The sequence below is a fragment of the Thamnophis sirtalis genome, unplaced genomic scaffold (assembly GCF_051295495.1).
Source record: "Thamnophis sirtalis isolate CommonGarterSnake01/CBP01778 unplaced genomic scaffold, rThaSir2_p1.2 scaffold_2, whole genome shotgun sequence".
Taxonomy (NCBI): Eukaryota; Metazoa; Chordata; class Lepidosauria; order Squamata; family Natricidae; genus Thamnophis; species Thamnophis sirtalis.
The window spans coordinates 34,497,538-34,513,983 of NW_028261382.1; the positions used below are offsets into that span (position 1 = coordinate 34,497,538).

Sequence of the window (16,446 nt, forward strand, 5' to 3'; positions counted from 1 at the left end):
TCCCCGCTCTCTCCAGGCACCTCTCCTTCCCTGGCGGTGCGCTCCGGGCGCGCTTTGGAGAGGCTCCGGGGGTCCCCCGCGCGCCCTGGGCGCACGGCTAGGGCGATCCCGGGCTGTGGCCGCGCGGCTGGCTGCGCCGCTTCTGCCTGGAGCCGGTGGGCGGCGGCGAGGGAGGCCGAGGCGAGGCAGCGGCAGTGCGGGCTCCGGGAGGCAGGGGGCTCTGTGGCTGGAAGGCGGCGGCTCGTCGGAAAGCAGCGCCCGGCTGGGTGGGAGGCGGTGTCAGCTCGCCCTCGGCCGCCGCTTCCCTCCGCCCTCGCTCGGCTGCGGACGGGCTGCTCCGCTTGGGATCTGGGGGGCCTCGCCTTTGCACGCCCGGTAAGGACCGACGGCTCCTGCGGACCCCGCCGGGCCTCCTCCTCCTCCTCCCTCCCACCCGCTGCCGCCTCTTCTTCTTCTTCTTCTCCTCTTTTTCTCCTTCTCCTCTTCTCCTGCCTCCTTCTCCTCTTCTTCCTCCGCCCCGCCGGGCAATGAAAAGCTGCTTCTGCCTGAAACGGGGGAGCCGCCACCAGCCGCCACCAGCAACAGTTAAGTGTCTCCCATCCACCCACCGACCCCCTTATCGAGGCCTGGCTGACCCCCCCCCCCGCCCCAACCACAACCATTGCTCCCCTCTCCCAGACTGGGCCCTGCGCCCCCTTCCTCCTTGCGCTCCTGCTCCCTCTTCCCTTCCCCTGCATAAACCTTTTGGGGTTCGTTGGGGGGAACCCTTCTCTCTCCCCCCCTCCCCATGCTAAACCGGGGAAAAGGAGCGCGGAGGCCTTGCATATGCTGTGTATATTTGAGGGGGGGCTGTAACTCTCCCCGTTTCTTCCAGCCCTTCCCTTAAAGGGGGTGGGGACCCCTCTCCCTTGTTTCAGGGACTAGAGTGGGGGAGGATGGGAGGGGGTAAAGGGGGGGAGAGACCCCGCAAAGATTCAGAACAAGGGGGCTGGCTTTGTCTTGTGTGCCCCCCCACCCCCTTCCCTCTTTTTTCCAATACCAGGCAAGGAAAAATCTCTGCCAGCCAATCAAAGACCACAAACGGAGGGGAGGCCCGCCTGCGCTTTGAATCACAATAGCTCCCATCCGCCAGCTTCCTTGATGCTGTTTTTTGCTTTCCTGGGTGGTTTTTGGGGGAAGGTGGGGGCTTGAAAGCCCCCTTGTGTTTGGGAGCAGAAGACCCCCCCCTTGGAGGTCAGCTTTCCCCCCCCCTCTGCTTTGTTGCATTAAAGAGGCGGGGACTTGCCTTGCGTGACCCCAGGTTCTTCCCACGCGGGGGTCACCCACCCAGCTTCCTCCCACCCTCCTGGAATGGCACCTAGGTCGGGTGTCTTCCGGTTCGAAGCCCCCCCACTCCCCACTGATATTGACTCCCTGCTTTTTTAGTTCCGGTCTTCCAAAGGATCCCATCCTGGGAGCTGCCTTGCTTTCGTATTTTCCAGTGGGAAAAGACCCCTTTGGGAAAGCAGGGGTCCCAGCGGGTCAAACAAGGAAGAGACCCTTTAAATGAGGAGAGGGGGGGGAAATGAGCTCTACACACACACACACACACACACACACACACACACACACACACACACGTGCAGCATTACTCTTGGGAACCCTGAAAGCTCAACAACAGGAACAGAAAATATCTACTAGTTGTGTTTATTTTGTTTTGTTTTGTTTTTATTAAAAAAAAAATACTGCTACTGTTAGGTTAACAAGAGCTAATAGACTTCATTCTCCCCCTCGCCCCCCCCCAAAGAAAAGCTGAAGGGAAGCCAGGAAGGGCTACAGCATAAGCTAGTGTGACCAGCTGGTGAGTTGGGACAAGTTATCAATAGAATATATTCTAACGCAATATTAGCAACATATTGCTCGTTCAGTCAGCCTGCTAAGTCGCTGCCTTGTTTGTGACAGGGGATGTTGTCTTTGTAAACTAGAGCAGTGTTTGTCAACCTTGGCGACTTTCAGTCCTGTGGACTTCAACTCCCAGAATTCCCCCAGCCAGCTATGCTGGCTGGGGGATTCTGGGAGTTGAAGTCCAAAGGACTGAAAGTCGCCAAGGTTGACAAACACTGAACTACAGCAGCAGTACCAACTGGTGGTCCATGGACCACTGGTGGTCCGTGAGGAAATGTTGGTGGTCTGCAGAAAAATTATTTGCATTTTTTATACGTCACAAAATCTGGGGTCCTCAAACTACGACCCCTGGGACGGATACGTGCAATGAACGCTTGTGTGGCTGCAGAGAGTCTCCCCCTTTGGGGTCTTTTTGTGAGGGTCGGAAAGGGGCAGAAATTCCCACTTGGGGTCTGCTTCAGCCTCCTGGTGGGGGGCTTTGGGCGAAGGCTGGAGGAAAGCGCCACTGGTGGCAAAGAGCCAAAGGGCCTCGTTCCAGTGGGACTGCATCATGGCCTGGAACTGGCTGACTATCTCAGCCCGCTGAGCCTCCAGGCACCGGCACCTGGCCTTGCACTCCCGTAGGTCTTCCCTCCGCTTGGAAAGCCTATGCTCCTAGTCCTCAGTGAGGGGCTTCTGCTGAGCCTCCTTCTTGGTCAGATCCAATTTGAGCTGTTTTGCCAACTCTTTCTCCTGGGGGCTGCTTAGCTCCAGCAACTGCTTCCTGTTGGGGCCCTAAGGAGCCCAGGTGGGCAGGTGAGGAGGGTCTGGGAGGGGTGAGTAGAGGCTGTCGAGGCGCCCCTCAATGTGAGTGACATCGAGTTGGCCACACCCACCCAGACACATGACCACCTAGCCACACCCAGCCAGCTGGTCATTAGGCAGATCATATTAGTAGTCAGCGGGATTTCAAATTATGAATTTAGTGGTCCCTGAGATCCGAAAGGTTGGGACCCCTGAACTAGAGTGATGAAAGGAAACATTGCTAAATGCCAGTGTAGCAAGTTGTAACGGATACAATTCAGCCAGTTGTGTATTCGGCGAAACAACAACGTGTGGCCTACTACTGGTTCCCCCTTGTGTGGTCTTTTCAGGACGGTGTAGCTACTCTTAGTTTTCCCACCAGGTGCAGCGAGCTTCCAATTGGATTCTTGTAACAATATTAAATATCTGCAGTTCAAATGTGGAGGCCTTGTTGGATTTCTTGCTGGACTGCCACTCTACAGGTAGTCCTCAGTTTAGGACCACAATTCAGCTCAGAATTTCTGATGCTAAGTGAGACATTCATTAAGCAAATTTTGCCCTGCTTTACAACCTTCGTTGCCCCAGTTGCGTAAGCGAATCGCTGCTGTTGTTAAAAGTTAGCAACATGGTTGTTAAACGAAAATGGTTTCCCATTGAGGTTGTTTGTCAGAAGGTTGCAAAGGGGGGATCACATGACCCAGGGAAGCTGCAGCTGTCATAAATACAAGTCAGTTGCCAAGTGTCTAAAGTGTGAAACGTGGTCATAAGTCTCTTCCCCCCCCCTGCCGCCGTAACTTTGAACTGTCACTAATCGAACTGTTGAAAATCAAGGACTATTTGTGTTTGTAGTCCAGAAAGGGGCGCAGTAGCTCAGTGGCTAAGACGCTGAGCTTGTCGATCAGAAAGGTCGGCAGTTTGGTGGTTCGAATCCCCAGCGCTGCGTAACGGAGTGAGCTCCCGTGACTTTGTCCCAGCTTCTGCCAACCTAGCAGTTCGGAAGCAGGTAAAAAATGCAAATAGAAAAATAGGCACCACCTTTGGTGGGAAGGGAACAGCGTTCTGTACGCCTTCAGCGTTGAGTCTCTTCTTGTCTTCCAGGATCTGTCCACCATGCCGGAAGTTAGAGAGCTCACCGATGCTTTGGCCAACGTGCCTATGGACCCCATTACCGGCGTTGGTGTCATAGCCTCCCGGAGCCGAGCCCCAACCAATTATGACGTGGTGAGTATGAACTCTGGAATGGTTTCCTTTCTTTGTCGTCTTTGTACAGGGTAGATTTGATTTTAATCATGACTTAAATCACTAGTCAAAAGGGTTGTGTTCTGAGCTAGGCTTCCCCAAAAACCACGAGGCAGAGTCCTGGTCCCGACAAAACCCCTTTTATTAAACGAATGTGAATTCCTCCCATTCACATTCAGGCAAAGGCCTGGCAAAGAGTCTTTCAAAGGAGTATTTATGACCACAGACCTCATCTATCTTGGAAAGCTGCCATGTAAATATTTCCCAAATGAGGCGCTGTGCAAGGAAAGGCTGGGCACAGAGTCTCTGAGATTCACGGGCAGATCTTCACACTCCAAACCAGCACCTTTCTACCCTGTTTCCCGCAAAATAAGACCTCCCCGGATAATAAGCCCAATCGGGCTTATTGAGCGCATGCGCTAAAATAAGCCCTGCCCTGAAAATATTGCAGCGTAGCAGCAGCCACGAGGTGACCATGTCCGCTGCCTCCTGCACCTCAAAAATACTAAGGCCTCTCCGAAAATAAGGCCAAAATTGGGGTTCAAAATCTTGTTTTTGGGGAAATGCGGTAATTATGATGTTGTTTGTGAGAACTTGCCCCCCCCAAAAAAATTTGTTTTAATAGGGAAAACTAAATAAAGGAGAGGTACAAACAACTCGCTGGTGTTTCCATGCCAGGAAAGGAAGGGGAGGGGAAAGAATTTTGCAAATCACCTGTCTGGAATCTCAAACAGGAGCTTTCTCTCCGTAGCTACTATATTTCCTCATACTTGAGGGCTGATAAGGGAGCGTTAAGTTCACCACTTCAAATTCCAAGACGGATTGTATGTTTGTTTTATTCCCCCCCTCCAACCTCCCTGCACAAAGTGAGAATCGGGAACTGGCTTTTGGGCTGTTTTGCAAGAAGGAAAGGAAGAACTCCATCGATCTATCGAGACCTAGGCTTCCCCAAAAAGCATGAAGCAGATTCCTGGTCCCGACAAAACCCCTTTTATTAAACGAATGTGAATTCCTCTCATTCACCTTCAGCAAATTCCTTTCAAAGGAATATTTATGACTACAGACCTTATCTAGCTTGGAAAGCTGCCATGTAAATATTTCCCAAATGCGGTGCTGTGCAAGGAAAGGCTGGGCACAGAGTCTCTGAGATTCACGGACAGATCTTCACACTCCTGAAACAAATCTAACCCATGAACGAACAAATTGTTTCCTGCGAAAGCTCCCTCCCCTTTCGCTCCTCTTTTATTTAAGTCACTTTTTTTCAGCACTGTTGTAATTTTGAACAGTCACTAAGGGAACCGTTGTATGTCGACGACTACCTGTAGTTATTATCTAGGTTTCTGGATGGTGGTTAGAGCAGATGAGTTGTAATTCTTCCCTGCAAACCTCACCCAGCTCCTTATAACTCCACTGAGTTGATCCAATTAAGATGTTTGCTTTTCATTGGCATATTAACTATAAAATGTTGCAATATAATAATCTATGTTAGTCAACGCACTGCATTTATATCACATGCATTGCATTAATATTAATCAACGAAATACATTAATTTATATTAACGCATTATGTTAACGTGTTACATTTATTTTAATCAATGCGTTACATTCTATGAATCCATATACTGAATTTATATGCCACCCAACTCCCAGCAAAGGTGACTTTTTCCCATATAGTCAGATATTCCCAGATTTGGAAACATGATTTGGAAACATGATTTGGAATGTGGATGACATGGATGATGTGTTTAGAATCAAAGAGGCCAAGTTGCTAGTCCTCAGGGTTCCAATAGGAACCTTTCAAGGGCAAGGAGGACTCTAAGCTGAGTATATTTACTTGAATAGGGAAGGTTCATTGGAACGCCAGGGCCTCGCCCATCTCTGTTGTAAGGAGCGCACACGAATCCCAAAGCTGGCACATTCACCCCGTTGTCACAAGTTGTGCTGGATTTTAATGTTTACCTTTTTATTTTGCACTAGCCGATAACCTGGCGTTGCCCGGGTATTTATTTATAGGGGGGGAAATGTCCAGACCAAACCTAATTTCTAACGTTGGATTTTCCCCCTTACCAGAGGGAGCCCCCTTGGGGAGTACTCTGAAGCCGTGACCATGGCAACTCCACTGCACTGACTGTGCAGTAGAAGCTATTTTACAGCAGTGCAGTAGAAGCCATTTTACAGCAGTACAGTAGAAGCCATTTTAAGGCACAACAGGCTGTATCTTAACAGAACATACACACTAAGAGGTGTTAGGGATGTTTTACCCCCACAATATTTGTTTCCAGAGAGTAAGTCGTCTGTGTTACCAAGTTTGGTTGAAATTGCTCAAAGCGCTCCAGAGTTATGCTGGAAAACACACACACACACACACACACACACACACACACACAAGATTGGGCAGGGATGAATTAATTGCGCCTTTGGCATTTCGCAGGGAAAAAGGCAGAGAACATTCTTGGAGGTGAATGTTCAAACATGTGCAGGCTGGTAGCTTAGATTTTGACGATTTTCCAGGCTGGGATGGGAAGGAAGTTTTGGGATCAGAAGGAGAGGCAGCTGTGCTTTTTGAGGTCTCAAGATTATGGTTTCAGGCCCCGATTTCTGATGTTCCTAGAAAAATAAGGTGGGAGTATATCGTATTTTTCGGAGTATAAGACGCACCTTTTTTCCTCTAAAAAGAGGCTGGAAATCTGGGTGCGTCTTATACACCGAATACAGCAATTTTTGCCTCCCGGAGCCCTGCCCCTTCACCCAAATGGCCGTGTAGAGCCTTATGGAAGCTTTCAGAGGGCTGCTGGGAGCTGGGAAAGCAGAAATGAGTGAAAAACGGGCTGGGTTTTTTTGCTTAATTTTGTCCCCCCAGCCCCCAGGAGTACTCTATAAGCCTCCATAAGGCTATACATACAATGGCTCATTTGTGGTCATAAATCAAGACTATCTGTACACTAGAGGAAGGGCAAAACGCCAAGAGAGTGTTTTAATATTCCCATCCACGGCCTGCTCCCTTTTCTTAATCTGTTAGGGAAGAGCTGCATTCGATCTGATTCAATCAGGAGAGAGCTGGAAGGGACCTTGGAGGTCTTCTAGTCCAACCCCCTGCTCAAGCAGGAGACTCTATACCATTCCAGACAAGTGGTTGTCCAGTATCTCTCTAAAAAAAACTCTAGTGAAGAAGAACCCACAACTTCTGGAGGAACCTGTTCCACCAGTTATATCCCCAAAAATATTTAAATGTATTAGAAATTTTAAAATATTGCAAAAAAAAAACAATATCTTTGTGTCTCTGACTTATTTGTAATCCACAAAAGGAGGTAGAATGATAATTGCAGTTCAAGGCAATAAAAACATCCCAGGACAATAAAAATTTGCAGTACAGCTGTAAAACTTTACAACTATTGTCATTGTAAACTCCTTTTTAAAATGTCCCTTCAGTTTTCTCAGGATCGTTCAATCTATTCTTTAAAAAAATGTATTCAGTTCCTTCATGATTATTTAGTTCATGAGCTCTTCTCTTAAAGCTTGATAAAGGGATCTTTTCTTCCAAACTTAAAAACGCTGTGTTCTGTAATGGAAAAAAGGCACAAAAAAAAAATAGAAACATGAAGGACTTATTTGATTCAGTTCTTCTCTTGCAAGCTCCAACTATTTTCCACTGTTTTTGTGGTTGATCATTTCTCCTCCTAATAGTAGATTCCCTCATGCTTGAATTTCCCAGGCTTTGGGTCTGGCACGCTGCTCTCTTTTTTCTTCTTCTGGCACATCCCAAAAAGCTTCTCTTTTTTTTTTGGAGATTTAAATAAAATTGCATTGTCGACATTCCACTGGTGCGCACATTTTGTGGCAAATGTTTTGCCATCAGAATGCTTGAGGCAGAGAGGAAATTTACCCCGAGATGAAATCACCTCTTTTAAGTTTCTTCTTTTTAACCTCCCCCCCCACTTTTAAAAAAACAATAATAATATTAATGGAATGCTGGGTTTATTGGCATGCTGTTATAAACAACATTGAAAAACAATTGCATGCCAAGGTTCTTAACTCTGCCTGAAAACAGCACAGCATTTAATAACTCAGATTTTCATCTTTTTTTAGGGTTTTTCACATCTTTACATGGGGAAAACATTGTAAAGCAAAATAAAATTTACCAGCAAGATCAGATTTTTAGATAGATAGATAGATAGATAGATAGATAGATAGATAGATAGATAGATAGATAGATGATAGATAGATAGATAGATAGATGATAGATAGATAGATAGATGATAGATAGATAGATAGATAGATAGATAGATAGATAGATAGATAGATAGATGATGATAGATAGATAGAGATAGATACCTAGATAGATAGATAGATAGATAGATAGATAGATAGATAGATAGATAGATGATAGATAGATAGATAGATAGATAGATAGATAGATAGATAGATAGATAGATAGATAGATAGATGATAGATAAATAGATAGATTAGAGAAATAGATGAGATTAGTGATAGGTAGGTAGAGAGATTGAAAGATAGAAAGAGATAGATAGATAGATAGATAGATAGATAGATAGATAGATAGATGATAGATAGATAGATAGATGATAGATAAATAGATAGATTAGAGAAATAGATGAGATTAGTGATAGGTAGGTAGAGAGATTGAAAGATAGAAAGAGATAGATGATAGATAGATAGATAGATAGATAGATAGATAGATAGATAGATAGATAGATGATAGATAAATAGATAGATGAGAAATAGATGAGATTGGAAATAGGTATGTAGGTAGAGAGATAGAAAAATAGAGATGGATGGATGGATAGATAGGAGAAATAGATGAGTAGATAGGTAGGTAGAGAGATAGATAGAAAAATAGATTAGATAGATGATAGATAGATAGATAGATGATAGATAGATAGATAGATAGATAGATAGATAGATAGATAGATAGATAGATAGATAGATTAGAGAAATAGATGAGATTGGAGGTAGGTAGGTAGGTACGTAAAAAGAGATGATAGGGAGGATAGATAAGTAGGGAGAAAATAAATGGAAGGAAGGAAGGAAGGAAGGAAGGAAGGAAGGAAGGAGCGAGCTAAGTTAGACATCAACTCCTAAGAGATGTAGACATCACAACTGGGAATTGGTCCAGAAGTTATATCCTGTCCTACTTCTCAAAGGGAAATTTAACAGCTTTTTCTACATGGCCAAATTTCTTTCGTCAGGAACGATTTTCTTCTGCTAAGTTTGAGATTGTCCTGTCTCTAGCAAAGTCCTGATTGGATTAACTATGGTTCATTCAAGAAGCTGTGGAGGTCCAGGTTGGATGAACCAGTCTGTGGATCCCACAGCGTCTGTGAACTCAGATTCGTGGTCAGGGTGTGTCACACAAGCCCAGAATGTGTGTAAGGGAAAGGGAGAGACAAAGAAGGAATGGCACATATAAGATGCAGAAAATAAGATTTAGCGCATCCTGAGAGCATGTCCCGGTAATTAGAATGGGCTCCGAGCCCAAAAATCTGCAGATTGTTCCAACAATGGCATTCCTTTCCTGAAAACACTTGGATTAAAAGCGCAGACGGAAATAAACATGTCCCCTTGCTTTTAGAATAGAACAGAATAGAATAGAATTCTTTATTGGCCACGTGTGATTGGACACACAAGGAATTTGTCTTTGGTGCAGATGCTGTCAGTGTACATAAAAAGACAAGATACATTCATCAAGAATCATAAGGTACAACGCTTAATGATAGTCCTAGGGTACCAATAAGTAATCAGAAAACAATATCAATATAAATCAGAAGGATACAAGCAGCAAGTTAAAATCATGCAGTTATAAGTGGGAGGAGATGGGTGATAGGAACAATGAGAAGACTAATAGTAATGCAGACTTAGTGAATAGTTTGACAATGTTGAGGGAATTATTTGTTTAGCAGAGGGATGGCATTCGGGAAAAAGCTGTCCTCGTGTCTAGTTGTTCTGGTGTGCAGGGCCCTATAACGTCGTTTTGAGAGTAGGAGTTGAAACAGTTTATGTCCAGGATGTGAGGAGTCTGTAAATATTTTCACGGCCCTCTTTTTGACTCTTGCAATGTACAAGTCCTCAATGGAAGGCAGGTTAGTAGTAATTGTTTTTTTTCCTGCAGTTCTAATTATCCTCTGAAGTCTGTGTCTGTCTTGGTGGGTTGCAGAACCAAATCAGACATTTTCAATGTTGTTACGCACTGTGGAAGTTCGAAGGTGGCCCCTTCTGTGGTTGAACCAAATTGCGAACCGGGTTTTGAAGATGCGTTGATGATTTTCTTGCACATGCTCGTCCACTTGCCAAGAGTTGTGTTTTTTTTAAAAAAAAACACCTTTGCAAATATTTGCTGTGGATTTGGTTGAATGGTCTCCTTGGATTGTGGGTCATTTTGGGTAATTTTCAAACTGTGTCTTTAACGCCAAGTCTTTCTCATCTCTAAAATAAGCTTAGGATTTTTACATTTGATTACGGCGCTATTTATTTCTTTGCAACCTTTGGAGGTTTGGCTAGTTTGATGCAACTCCTCAAGCCAATGAAAAGAGATGGAGAAGAATGTTTTATCACTAGAAAGCTTGGATAAATACAAGACTTTTGGACTTTATGCAAAAGGGAACAATAGTCGGACTAGACAGAGAAAATGCCCTTTATGGAAGCCACTCCAGAAAAGGTCCCATCTCACATCAGCTCTGCCAACACTGGGTGTGCCCCTGTACTACTATACTGTGGCTTCTTTTAAACATGGTTTATTAAATGCATCGGTGGTTGTGGGATCCTTGGTGCTCTCTGAGCTTGGTGGGTTTCTTGCAGACATTTCATGACCCAACTAGGTAACATCATCAGTGCCAGAAGGGGATGGGGTTCGTGGCATGGAGGAGGAGGAGGAGGAGGGCAGTGTGGTTTTTGGGTGTCCTCTGAGCTTGGTTGTTTTCTTGCATATACATTTCATGACCCAACTAAATAATACATCTTCAGCGGCTAAAGATGTGAACTACCACTGAATATCCAACACGGATGATGCTCCCTAGTTATAGACACAACTTCCATTTCTCTTTTTATCCCCTCCCCAGGTTGCACAAACAGCAGATGGCTTAGATGCTGATCTTTGGAAAGATGGATTGTTCAAATCCAAGGTCACACGATATTTGTGCTTCACGCGGACTTTCTCCAAAGAGAACGTAAGTGGCTTCACTTTTTTTTGGGCCCAAATGCGGTGGCTCAGTGGCTAAGACGCTGAGCTTCTCGATCAGAAAGGTCGACAGTTCGGCGGTTCGAATCCCTAGCGCCGTGTAACGGAGGGAGCTCCTGTGACTTGTCCCAGCTTCTGCCAACCTAGCAGTTTGAAAGCACGTTTAAAAAAATGCAAGTGGAAAAATAGGGACCGCCTTTGGTGGGAAGGGAACTTTGAACTCTGGTGCTGGAGAAGACTCCTGCATTGAGTCCCTTGGACTGCAAGGCCATCCAACCGGTCAGTCCTAGAGGAGATCAACCCTGACTGCTCTTCAGAAGGCCAGATCCTGAAGAGGAAACTCAAGTACTTTGGCCACCTAATGAAAAGGAAGAAGGACTCCCTGGAGAAGAGCCTCATGCTGGGAACGATGGAGGGCAAAAGAAGAAGGGGACGACAGAGAAGGAGGTGGCTGGATGGAGTCACCGAAGCAGCAGAGCTTAAATGGACTCCAGAGGATGGTAGAGGACAGGAAGGCCTGGAGGAACGTTGTCCATGTAGTTGCGGTGGGTCTGACATGACTTCACAACTAACAACAACAACAAATAGTGGATTCCTAAAGAGCCAGTTTGGATTAGCGGTTAAGGCTAGAAGCTGGGAGACTGTGAGTTTGGATTGGAAGCCAGGAGATCATGAAGTTGAATTAGAGCTCAGGAGACACTGAGTTTGGATTAAGAGATCTTTCGCCAGGACACTATCAGAAGCAGGAAGCCATGAGCCAGGAGGCGTTGGATTAGAATTAGAAGCCAGGAGACCGTGAGTTCTACCCTAGCTGTAGGCACCAAAGCCAGCTGCCTGATTTTGGACTGGTCTCCGCCTCTCAATCCCAAGAGCCAGAATCAAATAACGCCGAAGGTTATTCCCTCTCAGCTGTGGAAATTCCCTGGCGGGAGGCAGGGCTAGTCCTCCCTTAGCCCTAGGAAGCTCTTCCCAAAGATGCTGCCAAGAAAGCTGTATAGTCTTGTCTCTGAGTTGCCAGAAGTTGAGGCTGCCTCCAAGGCAGACCCACAGAAAATTATTTGGTTCCTAGTCAGGTTTGTTCCCCATTATTCACCTTCTCTTTGCTCTCCTGTGCCAAGATTCTTGTGGTGTGTGTGTGTGTGTGCAGATCTTGATTATTGCAGGGTGCAAAATCCCATTTCTCCCCTCCCACTCGCCCCCAAGGGAAAGATGTTTCCAGAAGGGTTCTGCTGACACAGGACGATGGGCCTCTACTTGCATGGCTGTCAGAACAAGGGAGATCTCGGAAACGGTTTCCGATGGGAAGGTTATGAAAACGTGAGCATAAAAAGCGTTGCTGTAGAACGTGGCTTCTTCTCCAGCCTTTAATTAATAAGGAACAACATTGGCTTGGATTGCAAGCCGGATTCCTTGCTCTAACTTGGCATGGAAGCATCACCTCTCCCCCCCCCCCCTTTCCCATTTTGCTTTCTGGACTTTTTGGGCCAAGCTTCAAAAAAGAAACCTGATTAGCAAAATGGATGGATGCCTCCTCTGCCCAGATAGGGATGTTCCCTGTCTGTGTCACTATTATTTTTTCCTATGGTGGTGTCATCATAAAACCGGAGCTGTGTTCATGCTTTGTAATTCTGGGAAGATGTGGCTTCCAAATGCTCGAAATAAGGGCATTTCAAGCCAATATCCCAGTCGGGTTTATGCTGGTCTATAACCATAATTGTGGCTAAGACGCTGAGCTTGTTGATCAGAAAGGCCGGCAGTTCGGCTGTTTGAATACTTAGCGCCACGTAACGGAGTGAGCTCCCATCACTCGTCCCAGCTTCTGCCAAACTAGCAGTTCGAAAGCACGTAAAAATGCAAGTAGAAAAATATCTTTGGTGGGAAGAGAACAGTATTCCGTGCACCTTCGGCGTTGAGTCATGCCGCCCACATGACCACGGAGACGTCTTCGGACAGCGCTGACTCTTCGGCTTTGAAACGGAGATGAGCACCGCCCCCTACAGTCGGCAATGACTAGCACATATGTGCGAGGGGAACCTTTACTTTATAACCATCATTGTCAGGCCTGGAAGTCATCTTTTACATTGGGTTTTCTGGCCTGCCACATTTAATGCACATTTAATGGGGAGTGTTATATGGAGTATGGGAGATATATAGTCTAAATAACATTGCTTTCTTAGAATGTCAAGGACATCTTGCTCTGCACCTGGAAGGGCATGACTAGGAGGCATCTCCAGTTTGGACGGTGCCTGATGGGACACAACATGTGATGGACATGTGGGTGCTGGGCAGGGTCTTGTACTTTCATTTGGGTGGGGAAAACCTGGAAACTTTCCAGGTGTGCCAATATGACATCTCTAATAAAATGGAACATTGAGGAACCTCAATCCTCAGAGTCTTCTTTCGTTGGGGGTGTCACTTGGATCCCTGACAATAACCCACATTTGATTGATTGATTGTTCACAATCATTCCAGTCTCTTTGCCAATGCTCAAATAATTGTCTTATCCAAGATTTAATCTTCCAAAGCCATGCCTCTTGACCCAGCGTCCAAACTTGAGCTGAAACCCAGGGATTGTTGGGGAGAAAATCTGGATACACAGATTGTACAATAACCTTATTGACTGGATGATTAATGGTCTTGTGGGAATGTAGTTTATACTTATTGGGGGGGGGGGGGTGATTTAGCTTTTTGCTGAATTCTCCACTATTTGCCAGTCATTAAGTGTTCTGCTTTTCTTCCAACAGAGTCACTTAGGTAATGTCTTGGTTGACATGAAACTCATAGATGTAAAAGATACTTTGCCTGTCGGCTTCATCCCAATTCAAGAGACTATGGATACACGTAAGTAGAGTTAGTAGCCTTTACTGTGATCAGATTCTCTCTAGATTAAACCAGGAAGAAGATTCTCTGGCACACCAGCTATGGATTGAGTTGAGTTCTATCTTCATCCCTGTTGTAGGGTTGTAATTGAAGATCAACCCATCAAAATCCAAACTAGACAAGAGAAGAGGAAGCTAAAGATTGAGGTTCAAGGGGGAAAGAAAGCTAAAAGAAAATCCTGAACTATGGAAACATCTTGGTCAACATTCTGACATTAGGACTGGTGACTTCTGAGAAGTTCTGGAAGAAATTCAGAACTTTCATACTAAGGTGGTTCCTTAGTATGAAATTTCTCATACTAAGGAATCACCATAACTGGAACCAGTGTAAACTTCATCCAACATAGCTGGATGGCCAAGTGTCGTCATTCTGCCCTCTCCTTCCTACCACAGGATTTTTCTTTAGGATTGACACTGTACAACTGGCCCTTACTGTTGTTCTTCTGACCTAGGCGTCCCCTAAAAAGCACAAGAGTCTTTGTCCCAACCATACCCCTTTTATTAAACGAATGTGAATTCCTCTCATTTGCATTCAGGCAAAGGGCTGGCAGTCTTTCAAAGGAGTATTTATAACTACAGACCTTATCTAACTTTGGAAATCTGCCATGTAAATATTTTCCAAATGAGGTGCTGTGCAAGAAAAGACTGGGCACATAGTCTCTGAGATTCACGGACAGATCTTCACACTCCCGAAACGAATCTAATGAACAAACAAAATGCATTGTTTCCTGCAAAAGCCCACTCCCCCTTTTCTCCTCTTTTATTTCCTATGGGAGGGGCCAATCACCTTCCACCTGTGACTTTACTCCCATGTTTACCCTGATTTCTGAGTTGTTCTTTTCTTCTGGCAGCTCTGCGCAGGGTGCACACTGGGAACAGGCTCCAGCTGTTCCTCTGCCTCACTGCTCTCTAGCTCCATAGGCAGCTGACAACTGCCAGATGGCCTTGGTCCCCTCTCTGCCTCCGACACAGAGCCTTCCTCAGACTCCAGGACTGGCTCAGGTTCCTCCCCAACCCTCCTCACTGTCCAACTCTTCTGCCATCTCTACTGGCCGTTGGTGGGCCACAACATTCCCTTCAGCAGAAATCCCACCAAGTTTTAAAGACCCAGATATTTGTATCTCTACATGATCCAGGGATACACGTTCTCTAGAAAGCTTGGTGATGGAATGGCACAAGGAGGGTGGGAAGGAGAAATTGGACTCATTGAGAGCAACCGTTGTTAGTTTTCTCTTTCTTCCAGCTACTTGCAAAGAGAAGAGATTCTTTAAACTCGTCCTGTCTTTTTCAGAAGAAACTGCTTTTCGGAAAAAGAGGTTGTGCATTAAATTTATTCCCCGGGATTCTACAGAGGCCGCCATTTGTGATATCCGCATCCTTGGCCGAGGCAAACAAACTCTTCCACAGTTTACGTACATTGGGTATGGAGATGTTTTCATTTTTTTCTCTGAAATCAGGACCTTTCCTTAGCTTTTTTTCAGATGAGGCCAGGTTTCCCTTCCAGTAGGACCTCTGGCTCATTTCTAAACCAGTCCTAAGGGTCTTTGTTGTGTCTTCTATCAACTCAATAAAGCATACAACGAGTAATTGAAGGAACTAGGTATGTCTAGTGAAACAAAAAGAAGGACCATGGGTATCATAATAGCAGTTTTCCTATCAGACCTGGAAGCCATCATTCCCCTTCTACTGTGGGAAAATGGGAGGGGGGAGGATTATATGGATTGTGAGTGATATATAGTCAAAACAACATTCCTTTCTCAGAGAGTCAAGGACATTTTGACCTGCAGCTGTGATGGTGTGACTGGGAGGCATCACCTATTTTGGACGGTGTGACTGGGTCATGGGATGGACGCGTGGGTGCTGGGCAGGGACGTGAACTTTCACTTGGGTGGGGAAAACCTGGAAAATTTCGGGTTTTCCCAGATGTACCAATATTTTTTTTATTTAAAAAGTTGTATTATTCCCATTCAAGTTCATTCACATTCACAGTATACATTTTTATAGTTGCTATTTAACATTTGTCTAGTCATCATTAATCTCTATATTTATTTTTACACCCCTGTATAATTCAGTTTGGGTCACTTTCTTTCCACGCCGTGCAAAAATCTTATTTTGCAACAACCTTGCTCTTTCTATCTTCTCAAACCTCTCTTCTCTGCCTTCTTCTTTCCTCCTCTCCTTCCTCTTTTCTTCTTCCCCTCTCCTCGTCCCTTCTCCTCCTTCTTACCCTCTCTCCTCCTCTAGATTCCCCACCCTTGCTTTCTCTGCTTTACCCTTTCTTCCTCCCTCCTCATCCTCCCTCCGTTCCATTGTTGCTTATTTACTTTCTCTGATGGGTTCTCGGGGTGGCGTTTCAGCACCAGATATGCCAATATGACATCTGTAATAAAATGGACCGTTGAGGAAACTCAAATCTTCAGGATCTATCTTCTTTCGTTGGGGGTGTTACCTGGAACCCTGACATCTCCAA

General features: G+C 45.5%; 1 protein-coding gene across 3 annotated transcripts in view; it reads left to right on the forward strand.

Moving 5' to 3' along the window:
* Positions 1-249: 249 nt before the first annotated feature.
* MVB12B (multivesicular body subunit 12B) overlaps positions 250-16,446 on the forward strand; it is a 51,939-nt gene continuing 35,742 nt past the window's right edge. The window contains exons 1-5 of one of the 3 annotated variants that reach the window (XM_087704735.1): positions 250-375; positions 3,766-3,888; positions 10,979-11,086; positions 13,842-13,938; positions 15,268-15,397. In XM_087704735.1, the coding sequence (XP_087560861.1) occupies positions 3,778-3,888; positions 10,979-11,086; positions 13,842-13,938; positions 15,268-15,397 (446 nt within the window). In that variant the 5' untranslated portion in view covers positions 250-375; positions 3,766-3,777. Of the gene's footprint in view, positions 376-423; positions 585-3,536; positions 3,671-3,765; positions 3,889-10,978; positions 11,087-13,841; positions 13,939-15,267; positions 15,398-16,446 lie in introns of those variants that run through there. The other 2 variants (XM_087704734.1, XM_087704736.1) reach the window with 2 other exon arrangements.